General features: G+C 39.0%; 1 protein-coding gene across 1 annotated transcript in view; it reads right to left on the reverse strand.

The window, feature by feature from the left end:
- Positions 1-3630: 3630 nt before the first annotated feature.
- The window catches only part of DAPK1 (death-associated protein kinase 1), a gene marked incomplete at its 5' end in the record, with an annotated part of 45463 nt that continues 28286 nt past the window's right edge, over positions 3631-20807 (reverse strand). Inside the window, 8 exons of the mRNA XM_009072959.1 lie at positions 3631-4863; positions 5476-5664; positions 6427-6547; positions 6645-6783; positions 8921-9118; positions 10934-11122; positions 13900-14122; positions 16200-16277. Of these exons, the coding sequence (XP_009071207.1) occupies positions 3631-4863; positions 5476-5664; positions 6427-6547; positions 6645-6783; positions 8921-9118; positions 10934-11122; positions 13900-14122; positions 16200-16277 (2370 nt within the window). The remainder of the gene's footprint in view (positions 4864-5475; positions 5665-6426; positions 6548-6644; positions 6784-8920; positions 9119-10933; positions 11123-13899; positions 14123-16199; positions 16278-20807) is intronic.

The raw sequence follows: 20807 nt of genomic DNA on the forward strand, positions 1-20807 counted from the left end.
AATTTCTGGGCCTTCTTTTTTTTTTTTTGTGACCCACTGGATTGATTTTAACAAAAAAAAGTCAAATAGAAATAAATTTTAATATTGTGCAGAGTGCTTTCAGATCACTACTCCATCTCCTCTGATTTAGAAGTATCAGCCAACTTCTGTTCAGGGTCACAACTTGAGCAATACTCCTCAATTTCACTGGCAAAGCTGAAATAGCAGTGTCACTCAAATTGAGGCACCTGTTTTAAATAATGATGCTTTAACACACCATCTCTGCAATAAAAAGGTTGCAATGGATTAACTAGGTAACTTCTCCTTGGTGTTTGAGCAGTATGGCCAGTACAGATTTAGGACCTGGAAGTGGCTCCAGCACAGCCAGCTCTAACAGCTTCCCTGTTGCTCTCTGTAGAGCCCTGACCATTTTGGAAACTGTGCTCTGGCTGCTTTCTGATCCTCCTGGCTCTGTCAATCTCTTGATTATTTGGGAGTTTCTAAATCCCCATAGTTTCACAAGTCTTTCTCAATCACTTGAATCCCAATTCCTAAAACTTGTGGCTGTCTCCAGTTTACACCCCTAAAAGTGTACACCCTTCTCACCTGAAAGTGAGAAGAATCATATATATCCACCTCCAGCCAATGCCACCTCTGGATGCCCTTGTCCCAACCTCAGAATCATTTGCATGTATCCACTGATCTCTTGTGGCTTTCCAAACTCACTAGACAGGTCAGCAGAAAAACTCCCAAAGAGAGTAAAAGCAGTAAAACCCAATACAAATACCAATACTAAGCACTTTCTATCCTATGCATGCTGCTGCATGCCAAGGAGAAAGAACTCTACTGGGAAAAACGTTTTGCACCAAAATGCTTGATTCCTTCCTATCTTCTTTAGAAAATGTCTTGAGAATTTGAGTCCAAGTGTGAGTAGCATACATTTCTGAACTGCAAGATAACCTGCAATGCACCTTGGCTTTGAGCAGCTGTGTGGCAAGCTTGAGAGTTTGTCTACATTATGTATTTTGAAGAGAAAATGAAAGTCGAGGCTAATCTGCTTTATCCTCAAAATTGTGTCTCAGCAGCTCTGCTCTGAAGCTACAAAGAAGAGCAAGGAAGAGAGTCTCCTCATGGTTAGTATCCAGCCTCAGTTATTGCACTGTCAGGAGCTGAGCTTAGTATCTTCCTTGCATGAGCTATACATTCTGTACATTTATGGCTAAACTTTTTTTACTTTGCAAAGATGTGCATTTTCTCCATTACTGGAGTGACCCAGGCAGGATCTTTAAACACCGTCCTAAAAATTGTGGAATGAAGCTCTGCTCCTACTTGCATTCACAAAATCTATACAAATGAGGCAACTGAAGGTATGCCCACTCGTATCACTTTGCAAACCTTTTTCTTTTCCCAAAAAGTTATCATTGAGGAAACAATGCAGCACAGGATTTATAAGACATCCAAGGCTGTCCTATGACTATGATTCACTTTCCTGAGTCTATTACCCTAAAAACTGTAAATGATGCAATAGTCTGTGACTGATAGTCAAAGATTCATCATAGCATCTACTAAATAATTTATACTCCCAGGGCTGCATTTTACAGTAAATGGAAGCAGAGAACTGTCAGGAACATGCTGTTGGGAGGGGCAAAACAAAAAAAAAAGGTAAAAGGAGTACTGCGTCAGCGTTGGTAAGTGTTGAGTGTTGATAAGTGTTGAGTGTGCATAAAACATCTGGGGAGGCAGGTATGGGAGGAAGCCTGTTCTGGCAGAAACCCACTAAGTCTTGACATGAGGAAGACCCCTCTGCCTACCAGAATCTGCAAAAGTACTGCACATGTCCACAGCTGGAAGGTGAAGCATGAAGTGACATAGCTGTGGATGGGCTGCACAGAGCTGGGCTCTGCACTGAGCCACTTTGAGCAGTGGTGGGAGATGCTGAACACAGTTTGTCAGAAGAAGAATATCAAAGCACAGACACCTAAGGGCAGAACTACCCATTAACCATACTTCTTATTGAGGACTAGACTTTTCAAAAATGCTTAATGCAGGAGACCAGCAATACTTGGGGATGGATTTAATAAAGCAAGCACAAAATATGCAAAAAACGCAGTGGGAAACAGCAACTAGCATTTTAAGAAGAGCCTGCTTAATTCCTTTGTAGCATACACAAGGTGGGGGTATTGTGTGGAGCTGCCAGCACAGAGTGCCATACCTAGACTGTGCAGCTATCAGGGAGTAGTGATGCTGAGAGTTTAAATAAGCAGCACCAGCACAGTCCTTTATGTGGTAAGGGGACCCTTAACGTATGTAAAGGACCATTGATGCAGCACAGGGATCACCTCAGCAGTAAATAAATAAATATTCCTGCATTGTACTAAGAAATCTTCCTGAAGCAAAGCAGGAGGTTCTCAGAACTCCAGAAGGCAGGCATTGCCTCTCCAGCATTGTGACTAAGGACAAGAGAATTTTCGGTACCCCTCAGCAACAGAATATGAGCGATAAGGATGCAACAAGCAACAGTTTATTTGTAGAAAAATCCTTTAAAATTTTACTACATTGTAAGATTAAGGAAAAAAATAGTATTAATATATGTACATACAATATATATAAACAAACACATATCGCACCATGAAAATTACATGCTTTTAAGAACAGAGAATGGGTCATATTCCCTCATATCAATTTTAAAATTATCACTGCAAGAAACCTTGCTTCCTTTTTTTTTTATCCCCATCAAAGTTTTCAAGTACAGGAAGTAAGTAATGCAGGATCTAATAGTAGAAAACCTTTGTTATACACAAATTACAACTGACACCTAGACAATATCATTCTGCAGTATCCAACACTTGTGTTTTTTTGAACTCTATAATGATATGAACTTTTACCTGAGGTGCATGGAAATAACAAAGCATGATAATTGGCAAGTTTAAGAGATTTTCACATTATGATTTGATTGTAATTGAAGTTGATTAGGTATCACATGTCTATACCCATAGTACTGGCACAAGAATGCTCTGTGTGAGTTATCACCAATGTCTTAGAAGTGCAGGAAAAAATAACAGGCAAGCACCACTTGCAATGATAAGCATGCAGACAATTTAAGTGAAACAGAGGTAGCATGTTCTTGTAACTCCAGCAGGGTCATTCAAATCAACTGCACCCTCGCTTCTGCAAAAGGCACTCACTTTTTCAGCTAAAAACAATGTGCTAAAATTTGGTCAGATAGACCACAAATGGTGGATTTCTCTCCTTAAAAATATAAAAAAAATGCTAAGCAGAGGACACAGGAAAAAAAAATGGTGTAAGAAATATGCATTTAAGGTAATATGTGCTATTCCCCTCCCCCCACCTTTTATGTGGAGAATTATATAAAACAGTTGCAGTATGTAATCCAAAAGTTAAGACTTTTCAGTTGAAATGGCAGTATTAAGCAGCACATTATGTATCAGGAACAGTTTTATACCACCAGAAGTACACCAGTGTTTTTAATAAAGAGCACAATAGGAGTAGAAAGTTTATGCACAAAAAAAGGTGGCGCTAGAGAAGGAGCCTTGAATTAAAATCTCATAAATTAGTATGCACTGTAACTCTTATACTGTATCTTTTATCCTTTCTGCATTTTGAAAGGATGTCCGTGCAAAACGTTTCCCCTCACCGTGACACTACAGAGCTAATCGAGTTATAAGATGTGCCACTGTTGCAACTGGAAGCATAAGCCTCTTGACCATTAGCATCTAAATTAATTTTGAATATAGAAGATGCCTTCAGTAAAAAATCTGCTGCATCTCTGCGACCTAATTCCCTCAGCTTAGACATTAGGATACCTACAGTGCTCTCAGGTGCGTTACTCCACTCCTGCAGAAGGGCATGAATTGGGCTTGAGTGAAAGTAATTTTGTGTTCCATTGTTTGTATTATACTTTGCAACAAGATCAGGGAGGCCCAGGTTCATCGCCAGAAGGCACCAATCTTTGCCCATAGGATCAGGTGGATCCAAAAGTCGACTTAGTTTTCTCCTGGTAAGTAGATTCAGATCAGAAACATGAATATCCATTCCTAAGCTTCCCTGGGAGTAGACATCAAGACACCCAAAACACAGTATACTGCTAAAGCTCTCTTTATATCCCCCCATAGTGTTAGTTAGTGATGTTTCCTTTAGACTCTGTGCACGGAAAAAGTCTCTAGGCTGGTAGACCATTACTGGTTCATGATGTTCTCTCAGCTGCTGAGGACTAAGGTAGTATTTCCCGGTCAGAAGACCTGGTAAGGTTGTGGCTATTAAGTTATCAATGGTGCTGCACACAGAATCCAGCAGTAAACAGCACTTGATCTTCTCTGTTTCCAGTCCTCTAACCTGAACCTCTATACCCTGACCATGGTTAACCAGCAGCACTAAAAGCTCAGCTCCACGATTCATAATCTTTGATCCATTTACCCACAGACGTATATCAGCATCTCCCTCTGTGCTTTGCTGATGAATCCACCTGCAGAGATTCACCTGAACTTTATGAAAAATTCCACAAGGAAAGGGGGCAAGATGTTCCACAGGAACGATTCTGACACCACCATAAATCAGCACGTCATCCTCCTCATCTGTCCAAGACCTGTGGAGATTGTCAGTCTTTATGAGAGCAGGAATATCCACCATTGCTCCACTGCTAAGGTCCCTTGCACAAATATCCATGGCATCCAATATCTGTATCAGTTCTTCCACATCACTCTCTGTCACCAGACGCTGGATGTCCTCTATAGTGTACCGACCTCTATAGTGATGCAGGGCTTTTGGGTTCTCCACTGACAGGATTTTCCCAAGGACATTTGAACAGAGCCAGCGAGGATCCAGAAGCACAACATCTTGGACAGTTTCACTCTGCATAATGTTAATCTGTTTATAGATATGAAAGTTACTGTTTACATCTTGTGAAGTACAAGATGATACCCCACATTCTTTCCTTCCTAACACACTGACCCAGTCATTTGATTAACACTGCTCACAGGAGAAAAACAAACAGTGCATTTTAATATCTGGCAAGTAGTCAGAAAAAACCCAGATCTTGTTCTTGATTTCCACTAGTAATGAAGCCATTAGAACCCAAGAGCTGGAGAACCTAGTCATGCCTTGCAAGCTGCTAATGCAAAGGTGTTATCCAATGATTCAGTTTCTAATGGATACATATAAATTTCTCGTATGTAGTGAACATTTCATTGAACGTGATAGCATACTGATCCTTTCTGGGTATTTTCCAGTCTTACAACTATAGCAATATATTGTAACTCTTCCTGTCTCAAAGAGATAATGTTGAACGGAATAGAAGCCACAAGACAATAATGATAACAAAAAGCATTAATAACCAGTCTCTACTTCTTATGATGTCTTAAGAGAGACAAGAGTAAAACAAACAAACAACTTTAGACTTTTGCTTAAACTCATAAATCAATATTCTCCCAGAACAGCATCTTGCTAATAAAGAGATGTGATTTAGATAAAACCACTTACTTCTCCTATGCTATGCAACTGCTGTGCAATATGCCGTAGGTCATTTTCACTTGCTAGGGGATTAAGGTGTTCCTGTACATCATAGACAAACTGCTGCAAGGACATCAGCTGGTTGGGTCCATTAATTTTTCTCCATGAAGGCAGTGTAGAGATTATTTTTTCACACAGATGAGTCATAGGTGAGCAAGTCTTACAAAAGCACAGAAAACATCCATTTGAGAAGAATGGTACTATCATTTTTTTGGTGTTTTTTTAAAAAATTTATTTTGTTCTCTTTTAATGAAGGTTTAATATATTCATAATGTCTATTCAGACCTAAAGAGTTCCCCTTGTGCTGGTCACCCTTAGTATGGAAATCTCCAGCAATTCATGGTGGTAGCATCAAACCATGCTACTTTACCTTCAGTCTCATATACATGTACCTACACATACATATGCAATGGTAATCACTATTTTTCGGTTAAAAAATGCAGCCAAAAGTTGATGCATAATAAGTTTACACATCTATATTCAGAATTATCTTTCTAACAGTTGAGGAAATTGCTCTGCTCTGGTGGTTTTTTTTAATTAGAAACTTATTTGCCTGAAATATATTTATTCTCTGTATTACTATGCTGATTAAAAAAAGATGGGAAAAAAAAGGTCAACACTAGAATCCAACCCCTGACAATAAAATTACAGAACTATGGCTTTGAACTGAAAATCTCAGATTGTTTCCTTTCAACAGAGAGCACTGGTGACCTGCTCTGTACACACAATGTTCAAAATACTGACTGAATCTTTGATGTCAGGAGTTTGTTTATCACCGGATCTGTCAAGCATGCTGCTAAAAAAATTGAACAGCACTGGTTTCTATATGTTTCATAATGGGAGTTCAAAATTTACAGTAAATTATGACACAAGATGTTCACATTTCAGCTGGTCCAACCCAGATCATTAGACATTACTTACAGAAATTATCTGGTTTCTTATTTCTTGCAAGTGATTTCGGAGTAGTTTCATATCTTTAGACCCAGATGCTCCAGCATCCAAAACAAATAACTTGTCTGAAATTTGCAGATCATTTCCAAATCTGAAAGATGAAAATTATTATTTACTTAAGTCCCAAATCCAGTTTTATTTCCAATTAACGTGCTTAAACACTACATATAAATATACTCCCCACTTACCTGTTCCTGATTTCTTTCAACAATGACATGTCTTTGTCATACCAAAACTCTCCCCCAACAGGCCGAGGAAGATTGACTATGTCAGCATGTGTGGCAACCAAAACAACACGCAGGGGACTCTTCAGCTTTCCACCAAATGCTAGGAGAGAAACAAGAGGACTCCCTCACTATGAGACATGCTTGTGGAGATGGCTGTCTTACTGAGGCAGAAAAGCAGAAATACATTTTACATTCTTCATACCAATCACTTTTGCCATAGATTAACCAATCTGTCTTATATATAGACAGACATATACCTGTCTATATAAATTATATACATCTATTAACTACAAACTATGATAGTGGAATAACAAAATAATTAGAAATAACAGCTTCTTGAAAGGGTTTTGCATAATCTTTGGATGGTCCTTAATACTACAGGTGCAGAGTACAGGATTATAAGTAGAACACAAAATTCTACAACATTCATATGTTGATATGAATGCTATTTCTCAGTACTTACACAAACAATGATCTCTCACTTAGGTGAGAGTTAGGTAGAAAAGCCTGGCAGAAACCATGAAAAAGAATGAGAAAGAAAGAAAGATTCAAATGGCATGAATGAGGTGACAGTATGGAACACAGAGTTTTCAATCTTTTCTCAAACTGTTTTTCCAGACAAGAGAAGACATATTTAGACTATTTTTAAAAGAGACAGCACAACCAGTCCTGCTCTTTTAGCCCGAAAAAACCTCCATGTCGGAGAAATATGCTCAGTTCTCATCAACCAAGAGCTACAGAATCTTGATTCATTCATAAAAAGCCACATTTTCCCAAATCTGTGCATAGCATTTCAAGGTAAGTATTTTGTAATTGTAAATATTTTTTTTTTTGGCAGTTGAAAGACACTGACAAAATAGCTGGAAAGTAATTCCAAAAGTTTTAACATTTCTGTCAACATCAGTTACTAGAGATTACTTGAGAGATTTGTAACAATAAAAAAAGCACACCCAAATGGAGCTGATCAGTATAAACACTGATTTAAGCAAAGTATCTAAATAATGCACTAATCACGTCAGCAAGAAGGAAAAATTAACTGAAATTCTGACTGTCAAACCAAGAACTAAGTTTCCTTGCTAGACTGAGGAGCCATGAAAAGCTTTCAGCAATTGCAAATTAACTGTATTTGCAGCTTTGACACTACTCCACAAATTTCAGGGCTTGTACTTCCAGAGGTAGTTTGTTGGTGGTTAGATCTCAATGCTCATATTGTTAAGGCTACGACTTGATTTAAACCAGAAAATAATAGAATGTAGATACGTGAACTGAAAACTGAAGGTTGGCCTTGGCTTGTTCTTATAATCTGGCTGAGATGATGCATAAAAAATTGAGCCAAACACAAAAAGAGAGAGGAAATACTCTTTGCACTATGTAAGTATTTAATACACTTTTCTGGTGAGTACCTGGCAGTGTTACAAATGTCCATGAGTGCTGAGTTAGATCCACTGGCTGTGATAGATAAGCTTTTGGATCATAAAAACAAGACACATGTCAGAGCTCAGTTCATTCACATAACTGTCACAGTCTGCAGACCAATACTCAGCTACAAACACGACCAAGTTACGTAGAGATATACACCTAGACTAACAGACCTTTAAAAAAAAGTATTTTTTAAAGTTAATTTATTTGCCTGCCAAGTAACTTTCAGTTTGTTAGAAAGGTGGAGAATAGGTGAAGTGAAACTTAAAAGAAATACTGACTTCTGTCCACCCTGATGCACCAAAAAGTTACCGTATTTGAAGTCCAAATACAACTCTAATTAAACATGTTAAAGTTGCACATACTGCCGAGTAATGCTATTCCACACTACCATTATGTCTTGTTCTCACTAGGAAGGCTAATTTAGTCTGAAAACAGTTAATCTGCGCTACATATAAGTAGAATGTAATCATATTTCTAAACTTAGTTTTAAATGGTTCCAACATTCTGAAACAGTCTTCCACACAATTTATCTGACATAAAAGTTTGTCTGCAATGTAGAGATGTAAATCCCAGTGCCAAAAGAGGTTGCACTGAATCACATGACACTTATTAACTGGACTAAGTGTGTGCACAACTCTTCCAGCTTGTTCTACAGATAGAATTCCCTGAGAAACCTTGCATAAAGTTTGTTTGAATACATGGGGATGAAGACACATTACAGCACTCAACACAGATGAAGTACAAAGGTGCACAGAAGTACAAAAAGCTTTATTCTACAGTCCTCTAATACTTCATTAACAGGCAGAAGGACATACCTATCGGCTCCTCAACTGGGACCAACGACTTCAGGAAATTGAGCCAAAAGGTCAGTTGGTTTAACTGTATTTCATAAGGCTCCTCGAGGCTAAAAAGCACTATGTGAATTGCAGTGTGATCATTTGTAGCAAAATAATCGTAACAGCAGAAGTACACAGGATTCCCAGAGAATTCCCAGATGCTGAAATCACCAACTCCTGAAAAACAGACAAACAGATGAAGAGATCACAGTAAGCATGAAACACCTTTCAGGTGTGGAAAGACAAACAAAAGAATTATTCTGATATAAACTTTCACAAAGATAAACTGTGTGCATGTGAGAAAGTAAGACTGCAAATGCAATCATGAAGAAACGGAACAAATTTCAGTCAGTTTCAGAGGTTTAGAAGTTGGGTCCTTAAAATTGGTTCCTCTCACATTCACTTCTCTAGGACATTCAGCTGGCAGCCACATAGCAGCACTGATGTTAAATGCATGCAGCCTTACACATTAAACTGGGCTTTGCCTTGCACAACAGCAACAGATCTTGTAGTTCTCTTGAAAACCAAGAATAATGGCTCCCATTCTTTTCCTGCTTACCCCCCAAAAGCTTAGTATTTTTATTATTTTTAATTATTAACATGCCATTGCTGATTTTAAAAGCAACAGAAGGACATTCTCAAAGAAGCCCCTTGCTTTACAGAATTGCACTATTCACATCATGTTGGTAAATCAGGACTGAAGAATCACTATGTTAAGGATCCTAAGAGTCCCATGCTTCTTTTTGACATCTTCTTTAGCTTCAGGTGAGAAAAGTATTAGTGTGTTGCACTGCATGGCACTTCCCAGATGCACCATCTGACTGGGGTGAAGTCTAATGCACTTGTACTACCTCTAGTTCAATGAATGCTGATTAAGATGTGCCTCAAACATCTAGAAGGAAATAAGTCAGAAATCTCCAATCTGCTGTTACGAGTACAGCTATTCAGAGTTCACCCATGTGTACACTTTTGTTCTGTATCAAGACAGCACAGAGAAAGGAAAGAAACCCCTTCTGACAGTCTGTGGCACAATTCTGTTTTCCTGCAGAACCTGACTGGGTTTCAAATTACACTGAAAGAAGTTAGTCTGAACAAAGAACAAGCTTTGGCTACTTGGCAAACTCTTCCGCATCTAGGACAAATGTTTTCTCACTGCATGCATTAGTGTGCATATACTCCGTTCATAAAGAGGTTTCTCTCTACAAAGTAAAATTTTGATTAATACTAACTCAGCCTCAAAACTACAGCTGCTAAGACATGCAAAACATTTTCCTTATTAAGAAGAGATCCTACTGGGAGACATCTTATCACCTATATAAGGATTAGAACAGCTGGTGGTGTGTAAGCATCATTTGCATGCTCTTTTATTGTCAAAATCCATATATGTGTTTATGACAACTTCTTTGCCTGACCCCTCTTACTGCTAACTGGTTTCAACTGCAGAGCAGTTAGCTTCCTTGGCAAAAAAAAAAAGGAAATCAGAAACTCCACTCACCATGACTGGTGAGCTCCAGGGCTCACCAAACATGCTCCAGCCCTGTCATGGGGTGCAAACAGTAGGTCCTTCGTATAGCTGGGAACCAGTTAAATGCTGAGGACATTTGGGTCTATGGAACCAGATCATATCTGATAAAATCCCCAAAGGACATACAGTATAGGTGAAGGAGCTTTCACACTAGTAGCCACTTTGCCAACCCACCCCTGTTACACCAAATCCTTCCTTTGTCCTGCCCACTTTATTCACTTCAAAAACATTTCTATGAGATACTATGAGGATCTGACACAAGTGATTATTATGGATATTACAGCTACAGAACTTCAGGCAGATTTACTTTCTCCTTAAACAAATCAAATCCCACCACTGCTGTATTCTCAAACACAGTCACTACTATACCAAGTCAGACATTTTTTCCATTTTTATGTTTAAAACCAAGAAAAATGGCATTAGCCATCCCTCAGATTCAAGGCATCCCAGTCCAGGGCTATGCTTACCATGCAAGAAGGCATTTTGGATGTCAATGGCCTTGGTGGACTGGTCATCAGCAGAGAAGTGAGAGTGATGAGCAGGTGATACGAAAGTTTCTAATACACCTTTGGTCAGGCCTGGCTCAAACATCATACTTCGGCTTCTCACGCTGACGTTTTCGCAACCAGGATAAAGATTCGTAATACTTACTGAAACTGGGTCACAGAAAGGAAAATGAGATTACAAACCATGTGAAAATCACAACCAGATCACTTCAAAATAAGTATGCAAGGCATAAAGGCAGATTAAAAAAGTGACAGTGCTCTTCAAAGAAAGGAGATAACTACGAAGCTGTGAGAATACATAGCTACATCCTTAGTCTGAATGATTTAAAGAAAAATATTAGAATGATTCCATAGAGCACTTATATACTGCTGAGTGGGAAGCATAGAAAAAACCTGAATTATTTGTGAATGAATGTTGCAAAGATATACTGCTTTTTTTTTTTTTTAGCTAAGGGCTGCAATTTCATATCATGGCCTATTATCATTGGCATGGAAATGCTACACATTCATATAGTTGATTCCTGTAAATAACAATAAAAAATACCACTGTATAACAACTCTTTCTGGAGAGGTGTGTGTGGGGAGAAAGCAGGGCCTTAACCAAAATTATTTTACTAATAAAGAATTTTTAAAATTCGTGCTTAATTCAGATTCCTGGAGAGTAAATGAGAAACGAAAGGGCTTTTTAACCGACTTGCACCATCTAGTGGATAAAGTAAAGCTTTCTTTCCTCCACTAGATGGCAAATTCTAGTATTTGGGGTTTACTATAGAAAGAAATTACCCGTTAGCTGTAAAACTGTACTTCCATGTTTGATCTCCTAGTGTAATGTTTAAAATCTTTAGGCTCTCGTAAATAAAAACATGGTGAATTCACACACTTATTTTTACAGAGTTTAAACAAACACATAAACAAGCAAAGCATGTGATCAAGTATAGACTGAATTGTGCTGGTTTAAATATTTATCTGATTATGTCACTCAACCCATGACATCATTTACATGTTATATAATGATTTTCATCCAGAAAGAACATATACTGAAACAAGTGAAAGCCAAAACTCCAGATGTTAAAGCAACACCATAGTAGCTTTGCTTGTATAGAACTGCACAGCTTTCTAGCTTTGCATCTAGGTAGGCTATTTTCAAGTGCATGCTTCAAATTCACCGTTACTTCTACATTGTTTTGTCAATGTGACTGGCAGTCTTTCTGATTTTATGATGGTGTGAGCACAAAACACCTCTCCTTTGGTCTTTGGTTCTGGCACCAACATATAAGAAAAGAAAGAAATCTATCTTCAGTCAAACCTTCCTGCACTGACTCCAGGAACTGATATTCCTTGAGTGACTTATCTCCCCTTGTATGACACAGTAAAACAAGACAAATAAATTAAGGACTTTTGATGGATTAATATAACCAAATTCTTTGTTCTGTTGTCACAGATGTGAGGCCCTTGTGTTAAGTAAACAACAAATGCAATAACAATATCTGTGCCAGGTACCTTGTCTTGTTAAGCCCCTCCATTGCTCAGGTGACTAGACAGAAAGTAGAGATGAAATCTTCCACTAGCACTGCTCTAACATTACTTAAAGACGATGAATGAAAACCTGCTAGTAGTATCCAAAAATTTTTAAAGAAAAGGCAACCCTGGCCCCAACTAAAACTTACATAGTAAAATTACTTCTAAACATCAATTCAAACTTGAGCTCCTCAACATGCCTTCTTAGTTTATATACATTGCACAGTCCCTCAGTGTCAGAAAAGAATCATAGAATCACAGAATTTAAGGGTTGGAATGGACATTACAGATCATCTAGTCCCAACCTTCCCTGCCATGGGCAGACACACCTCCTCACTAGATGAGTTTGCCCAAGGCCTCATCCAGCCTGGCCTTGAACACTGCCATGGTCGGGGCAGCAACTCTTGAAGTTCCAGTGGGTGAACTGGGCAACCTGTTCCAGTTTCTCACCACCCTTATAGTATAAAACTTTTCTCACATCTAACCTAGACTTTCTCTCCTTCAGTTTGAACCCGTTACCCCTTGTCCTCTCATTGCAGTTCCTAACAAAATGTCTCTCTCTGGCTCCCTTGTAGCCCCTTCAGATATTGAAAAGTTGTTCTGAGGTCTCCACGCAGTCTTCTCTTCTCCAGGCTGAATAGCTCCAGCTTCCTCAGCCTGTCTTCATAGAAAGACCTGGACAAATGGTTCACTAGTCTTTCCACTGTCCTTTTGCCACAACTGTGGGTTCTTCCAAAGCTGGGCACATGCTTAAGTATAAATCTAGCTAGTTCCCCCACATCTTGTAGCTCTCCCCACTTTGCACAGGTCTACTGGTGACATATGGGCAACATATTCCCTAATATTTACCCCCATTTACTTTAGTTTAGAGAACTTCCATTTTCACCTTGTGTGAAGACTATTTTAGACACCTCTAACTAGGTTAATTCAGTCCTGTACCTCATGGAAAAGCACTCCAAGGTATCAGAGGCTGTTCTGATTCCTGTTATGCCTACAAAATCACATAAAGCTGTGTAAAATTGAAACAGCTGTTGCATCATTTATTGAAGATCCTCCAGCAAAAAGGAATCTGGTCATGACATTGGCATTTGCAGCCTATGACTTTTTGTAAAAAATAAACACCAGCATTTACAATTCCTGTCCTCCACTCTTGAAGTTCACTTATGCAGCATGTAAGCAAAACAAATCCCTAACTACTCACGTACCCTTCACACTCACTGCTCTCTTCCTCTTACTTTAGGTACAAGCCTGTCCACAGAGAAGTCAATCCCCTCTCCACTTTGCTTTGGGGTCTTACACACTTAGACTGTTCTGTCTTGTGCACCGCAGCCAACAGCTCTTCCTTAGAAGCTATAGAGGCTAATAGGAAAATGTTTTCTCTTGCAAATGTTACAGCTTCAAAGCCATACCTGAAGGTTTGGAAGACAAAGGAGATGGGGGGAATCTGCTTGAGTTTGTGGAGGAGAGCCTAGGCCTACGTCTTCGGAAAAAGCTTCGTATCAGGCCACATTTGAGAGACTCCACAAGGGTGGTTTTTCCAGCGCCAGAGTAACCAAACAACTTCAGCTTGATCCGGGGCTGTGGATTCTGTGTGTGCCGCAGCTGCTGTATAAAAAGCCCCCGGTGTGTATCCTGAAATTCAACATAAAGAAGAAATCACAATATGTAGCAAGGAAGTTCTACCTCCCAAAAAACTCAAAACGTCGGGTTTAGATACACTTTCTTGCCAGACTGGTGGTCATCTGCTTCATCATGCAAGTGATCAGTTGCCTGCAGAAGAGCAGGGACAGGCAGACAGGACGCTGGTTACTGCTTGCTCTCAAGAGCCACCTTGAGGTTTCAGGAAAATCACACATGACATCAGGCTCAATATCAGTGAATGGGATCATTTAGACCTCTGAGGGAGTGGGCAAAGGAGGAAAAACTAGGCTTATTCAGTACTCATTCTCCTTACTCATCAGTCTCAGTAGCAAAATCAATATCCATAATCTTATCAATACACATGCAGCAGTGAAGAATTTTGCTGGGACAGCTACTACCTGAACAATCCAAAAGCTTCATGTGTGCTTCTCCTCCTCTTTACATTGCCATTTTCTGTACTTCTAATATTTGGAAGAATTTTAAGGAAACAGGGAGAGAGCAGAAAGGTGGAAGGGCAAAGGAACTAGCTTAATTTTCCCTTTCTTCATTTCTCCATTTAGAGCTGAGAGAGGGGCTCTGTTGTTCTGCATTTTGTACCAAATTTAATATATAGGATGAGTCATTAAGTGAGCACCTACAGCCCCTCAGAATTATAAGCATGCAGCAATTGAGCTGAGAAATTGGAGAGAAACAGCAGCACATACAATTTAGTTCCTTCTTCACTAACAAGCATTTAATACATTAGTCATAATGCAAATACTGCACTCTCACGGCTGATACTGAATCCTCCTACAAGAGCCACTATGATAGGAGGTTCTTCACGTGTGTGCTATTAGAGACAAGACACTTCACAAGCACTGAAAATAAAGTAAGTGTAGGTATGCTCTCTACTAGATGATATTGACCATTTTGAGTAGTACTTGAATATTTTCAGTGGTTTGATGTGTTATTAATTTCAATTGATCAGATTCTCTATTGCAAAGTATAGTCTGATGAAGTGTATAATTATCATACATGTGCTCCACATATAAACAGATAAGCCTTCAATAATGAAGTATACTCTGCTATCAAGAAGAGAGTTACAGTGACTAGCATATCTTTTTTTGGAAGAGATTTATCTGATCTCTTTGTTCTAGGTCAGTTCGTATTACTTCCATATTTACATCATGACTAAACCATAAATTTACCCACTTGCATGCAGGCATAGGCAAGAGTTTGGTATGGGGATACAACTATGCAAAATGGAGTCTGTTAAGACAAATGTTTACAAAAGCTATCATTACAAAGGAAGCCTTAGCTCTCTTACATCTTCACAGATATATATTTTACAATCCTAGCAAGTACAGATTTGCTAGTGAGCCTAAAGGACATGATTCTACTTCCACCTTGGCAATGCTTGGTACACATTGTCTTCTACTGCTACTTTGAAATGGTAATTTATTTTCATTTTCCACAGACCCATCAGCAAAATTATAACACCATTGTTTTAATTGGTTTGGCTCTTGCCTGTAATCTCCAGGCAAGTGGTCTCTGAACTTTCACAGCATGAGTTGATGCTGCCTACCCAAATAATCAATGCATATCAGATGTGTCAGACATAATGCCTTACAACAAGCCCAAGTCAGCTTTCTGTTCTAATTTCCAGGGGATTTGGATATACTGAAACTGGAGAATTGAAAGATGGCATTGAGAACTTATGCAACTGTTCCATATGGTATTAAGAGTTTTCATAAGGGGCACAACCCCCCCATAATTCATAATCATAATCTAATGGTGATGATGGGGAAATCAGTAGTTTATTTTCTACTAAACAGATGCTTTGCTAGGCATTGTCAGAGACAGATGGAGATTGATCAGTGGTGAAGACTAGCTTAGCCACCTTTATGAATATGTACATATTTGCTTTAACTAGAGACATAATTTCAAATTTAAAATATGAAAAGGAAAAAAGGCAACAGCTTTTTAGAATGGCCTTGATGAATAACTTATTTTATGTTTTTCCATGGTCAAACTTCCCTTGGTATCTTAAAAACAGGAAAACATCAGTTAAAATTCGTGCATTCCCAACCTTTTTAAGTCTTGCAAGCAGACTGGCTACATGTTCATGCTGCTCTGCTCTGGCGAGATCTTCTGCTGTTTTCCCATCCTGTTAAGACACAAATTATTACCAGCAGTTCCTTCCTTTTGCCCACAGTAAAAACAATCACATGCAACATAGCTCAGCTGCTCAACGCAGTAACAGAATTGCTGTCAGATGCACCAACAACCAGTAATGATTAAGCCTCACCAGAACCCCTGGGGTTTTTTTATTTGTAAAAAAAATCCCAGTATAATGCAGAACAATAACATTTCTTTTACAGATTGGCATCTTGATGCCACTGTAACAAGATACTTTGAACTCAGAGCCTGAGAGCAAAGTCAAAACTCCTCCACCTAAATTCCTTTTCTCACTAATTAGAGGATGATAGTGATTTCTAGATATTACACACTGAGCAGATCTAAACGTTCAAAGAGGGGACACATCAGTATATTCACTCACATGAATAGCAGGTGAATTTTTATTTACTAATGGATAAAGACTGACAGTGCCATATCAGTCACTGGAGGATTCCAGAAAGCAAGAAGTGTGTAAGGGATGCAGTTTAAATTGCATCAGCAAATTTAAAAGGAGAAGCAAAGCTGCCTTCAGCATTCTGGTCTTGCCGTTTAATTACCTATGTTTCACAGATCAGCAGTTTAATATTGAAAAGACTGAAAGAAAAATTGCCCACTACTTTCACTCTTACAGCTACATCAATGCTATTGTTTTAAATTTTGGTAAGAGGTAACTAATTTATGAGCACTTTGCTTATTTCACTCTCTCAGATAAGAACTCTCAATTATTAAGTAGTAATACTGAAAAATTAAGGTTTCTTTTGTCTTTTTTTGGGGGGGAGGTCCTATCTTTGATTTTACTAGTTTTTCTTGCAAAACCTACATTGTCTTACGTAGTTCCCAAGGTTAGCTCTACGTATTATCTACTACAATCTACTATTATCTCTACATGTGAAGTAAGTATATTTGTCCACCTACAGAAGACATTTTCAGATTTCCATAAAATTTATTAGGTACTTCAGAAAATTCAGACAGAACAGGATCAGAACTTTACCAAAAACCAGTCAAAATTGTAGTTGATGGCATGAACTGAGTAAATTTGAACCAATACCTTACCATTATATTCCTTCCCTAATTGGTATGTAATTGCAACTTTAGTAAAGAAACATTTCAATGTATTTTTAAAAACTAATTTTCCGCAAGGAAGATGTATCAAAGAGGAATAACTGCTTTGTCTGTGCTGACCCTGCCATCTAAATGCCAGTTAAACCTGAGTGCCTGCTGTATGAGAGCAAGAGCAGTCTAGTGGCTGGGCAGTTAGCCTGCCACCAGCAGAACTGCTTCAATACTTGCAGTGTTTTGTGAGTTTCCAGTCGTGAGCACATGCAGGGGAATTCATAACCTGCATGAGGTTATAACCACGACCACCTTCCTGAGAATCCCTGTGATAAAAGGTTGCAGCCTATACCAACCTAAAGTGTAAATTTTATCCCAATCCCCATATCTTTGGCCTCCTCTTAAACCCAAAGCAGGATGTCCACAGCCTGGCACTGCATTATTCCAGAGTGCAGTATGTTTCTGTCTCAACACAAGGTTGGAGACGGCCTGGCAAACTCCTGCACAAAGCAGGTATGCAGTGACAGATCCATGCATGGGTGTTGTCCCTTTGAATCAGAGCAGGTCCCACACCTCTTGATGGGGATAGCATAACTGGGTAGCTTCACACCCTTGCTTCTCTGTCTCATTTGTCTACAGGCATTTGTCCTGGCTTCAAGTCTGACTTTGGCTAAACAGCTGTACTCTGGTACATTGCCTGTTTGGTTCAGCCACAGCTATTTGGGCACACACACAACACAAGTGACCGTCTTCTGAGTATTGGCAAGGAGTCTGGGTTATAATGGAATGTGGGTAATAATGGAATGGAGGTGACTGCTTCCATAACTGAAACAATGGTAACAGGAATGGTTCAAATTGCCAAGTATCTAAGCAGGTGTGTGCACAGAGCAAGCCTACCTCTACCAGTAGCATGGCACTGCCATGACCCAGAGCTCTCTCATGCTTCATAGCAGGTATCTGAGCTTAAGACCAGCTGTCTAATCTTGGGTCAAACTGCTGTGAAGAAAGTAGATTTGAATAGAAGCCCCACTGGGGGCTTTCATACTACCTTTAGCTCAGGTGTTGTTTTTAGGTGGAGGCTTTTCCCTATGGTCCTCACCTAAGCAATACTACAACTCTATACCTCTGTGGCTATGTAGCCCACTGACAGGTCTCTAACTTCTGGATTTGACCTTGAAACTGTCTCTTCACTATGATATTGCCTGGCAATCACACGACCCTTGGTTGACTATGGTCACTGGGCCCAATTCTTGACCATCACTTAACCACAGACCTACCTCATTGTTAAAGGCTTGTCTGGTGACCCAGATTCTTTGCTGAAGCTGGATGCCATCACTGGAACTGCTCTGCTAGCCTTGCTTCAGTTCTGTGTGATCAGGTCCTTATTGGTGAGGACACTGACCCTGCTTGCCTTGCTGTTTACTCTTGGCTCCTAGCACATCTTCCCTTATGGAGCAATGCCTTAACAAGGGCATTGGCTGATAAGTGTAGTTTTTTAAGCACAGGGTCATCAGACCACACAGTGAACAGAACAGGCAGAAAGGCCTGTGGAATATGTGAAGGATACCCCAAGAATGCTGGCAACAACCACTGAATACAGCAGAAAGAACTCTAGGTGCAATTTACCCAAAAACCCCATTTGGAGATGTTAACATTGACAGATGCTAGCAGTTCAGTTCACATGTCTGTTGAAAATTTACTCAGATCTGGAAGCTCAGTTTGTTGCTTAAGATAACAGCTGGAAAAAGCATTTGCTTCTATGAATAAGAAGTCAATGGAACAAAGTTCCCTTTTTTGGTCCAAAACTGTAAGATGTTTAATTCTCTGCATGTCCACTGCAGGAATGATTGTCCACTACAGAGCACAACAAGGATTAGAAAATACCTCTGCAAGCAAAATAGCAAATGGGTTTCAGCAAGATATTTTCCTGTTCAAGCTTTCCTGAAAAGTACAGAGTATGTATACACAGGAATAGCAATATGTAAGGAAAGCTGACATCTAAAAAGGGCTTGGTTGCATGATCCATGAAAGTGTATTTTACACCTGGTGGTAATATTTCATTGCAATTGCTGACTGGCTCCTATGTTGCATATCAGAGAGCTATGCTTGCAAGAGCTGGTCCTGAGTTCAACTGGCATTTGCAAGCATCATCATTCAGAGTTTTTAAGCAATCTAACAATTTTAAAGTTGGTTTAGAAACTTCCATGAGCAAAAGCCAAGAATATGGTGTCAGTTAGCATGTGACATAATAGATTTTTTGAGCAATTTTAAAACATTTGAAATTATTGTATTCCAGGAATGGAAGGTTTTCTAAAGTCACTTAACAACAGTCAAGCAATCAAACTGAAAATCAAACCACTGCCACAATAAGTTTTAGCCTAGGAAGGAGGCAGCAAAGTCACACTGCAGCCCAGTTACTTGAGACTGCTGAAAAAAGTTAACTTCTTAGAAACGGCATACTGAGAGAAGAAAAAGGTAATTAGTTCTACTGCACTGGCTCAGAAAGAGATGTTAATAAACTTTTCAGAGCAGTTTAACATCCACCTAGCACACTAGTGCAAAACTGAAATATTAAAATCGCAATCCATTCCTTTTCTCTCTTTTCCTTCTCTCTGCCACTACACCTCCAGAATACTGGGTAGGTATGTATATTCAGTCTACTTCTCCTGCTAGATTTAGTATCAGCACTATTTAAATTGTTATTTCCTTCAAACTGATCTAAACTTCAGAGATCTTGGAAGGATGAGGTCCACACAGGCAATTATACCAATACAATCATCATGACGTACATGAAGTGCAACAGCTCAAGAATTCCTCCATCACCTTTTTGTTATATCTCATCTCTATAGTATATAGTAGTGAAAATGCATATACATACTGGGGAGTAACAAACAAACAAACAAGACAAAAACAGGTGATAAAGGAAAATCTATAGAACATCCCACTACGTCCACTGCACATTTCATTATTATTGATTAATAGGGGACATGGCAATCTACAATCCAGTAGTTATCAAAAAGTAATTACTAGATGCTAAACTTGTTTAAGACACAGTTCCAAGTTCATTGGCATTCTCCTGCTATGTAAGATACATGTGTAGAGATAAAAAACAGAGTGCTAAATCGAGAGGAAAACAACAACAACAAAAAAAGTGTATTTTCGACCAAACGGGTAAAGCAAATGATACATAAGTTTTCTCCTTTTTCACTCCATTTCCGCCATCTCATGAATAATTTGTTAGGAAAAGAACTTTGAAAAACCTGGACTTAACTAAAATCTAATGGCAATATGTTTTCAATATACAGAGCAATAATTATTTCTGAGCAGAATACATCGGTTACAGTGACTAGCAATGTAAAATGATCCAATGGATCTGAAAATAAAACATGCTTAATTAGTTAAAAACACACATAATGGTGTGAATGGTGCCTATAATGTATGCATGATGAAGGACACTTCATTCCTG

The sequence above is a fragment of the Acanthisitta chloris genome, unplaced genomic scaffold (assembly GCF_000695815.1).
Source record: "Acanthisitta chloris isolate BGI_N310 unplaced genomic scaffold, ASM69581v1 scaffold4944, whole genome shotgun sequence".
Taxonomy (NCBI): domain Eukaryota; kingdom Metazoa; phylum Chordata; class Aves; order Passeriformes; family Acanthisittidae; genus Acanthisitta; species Acanthisitta chloris.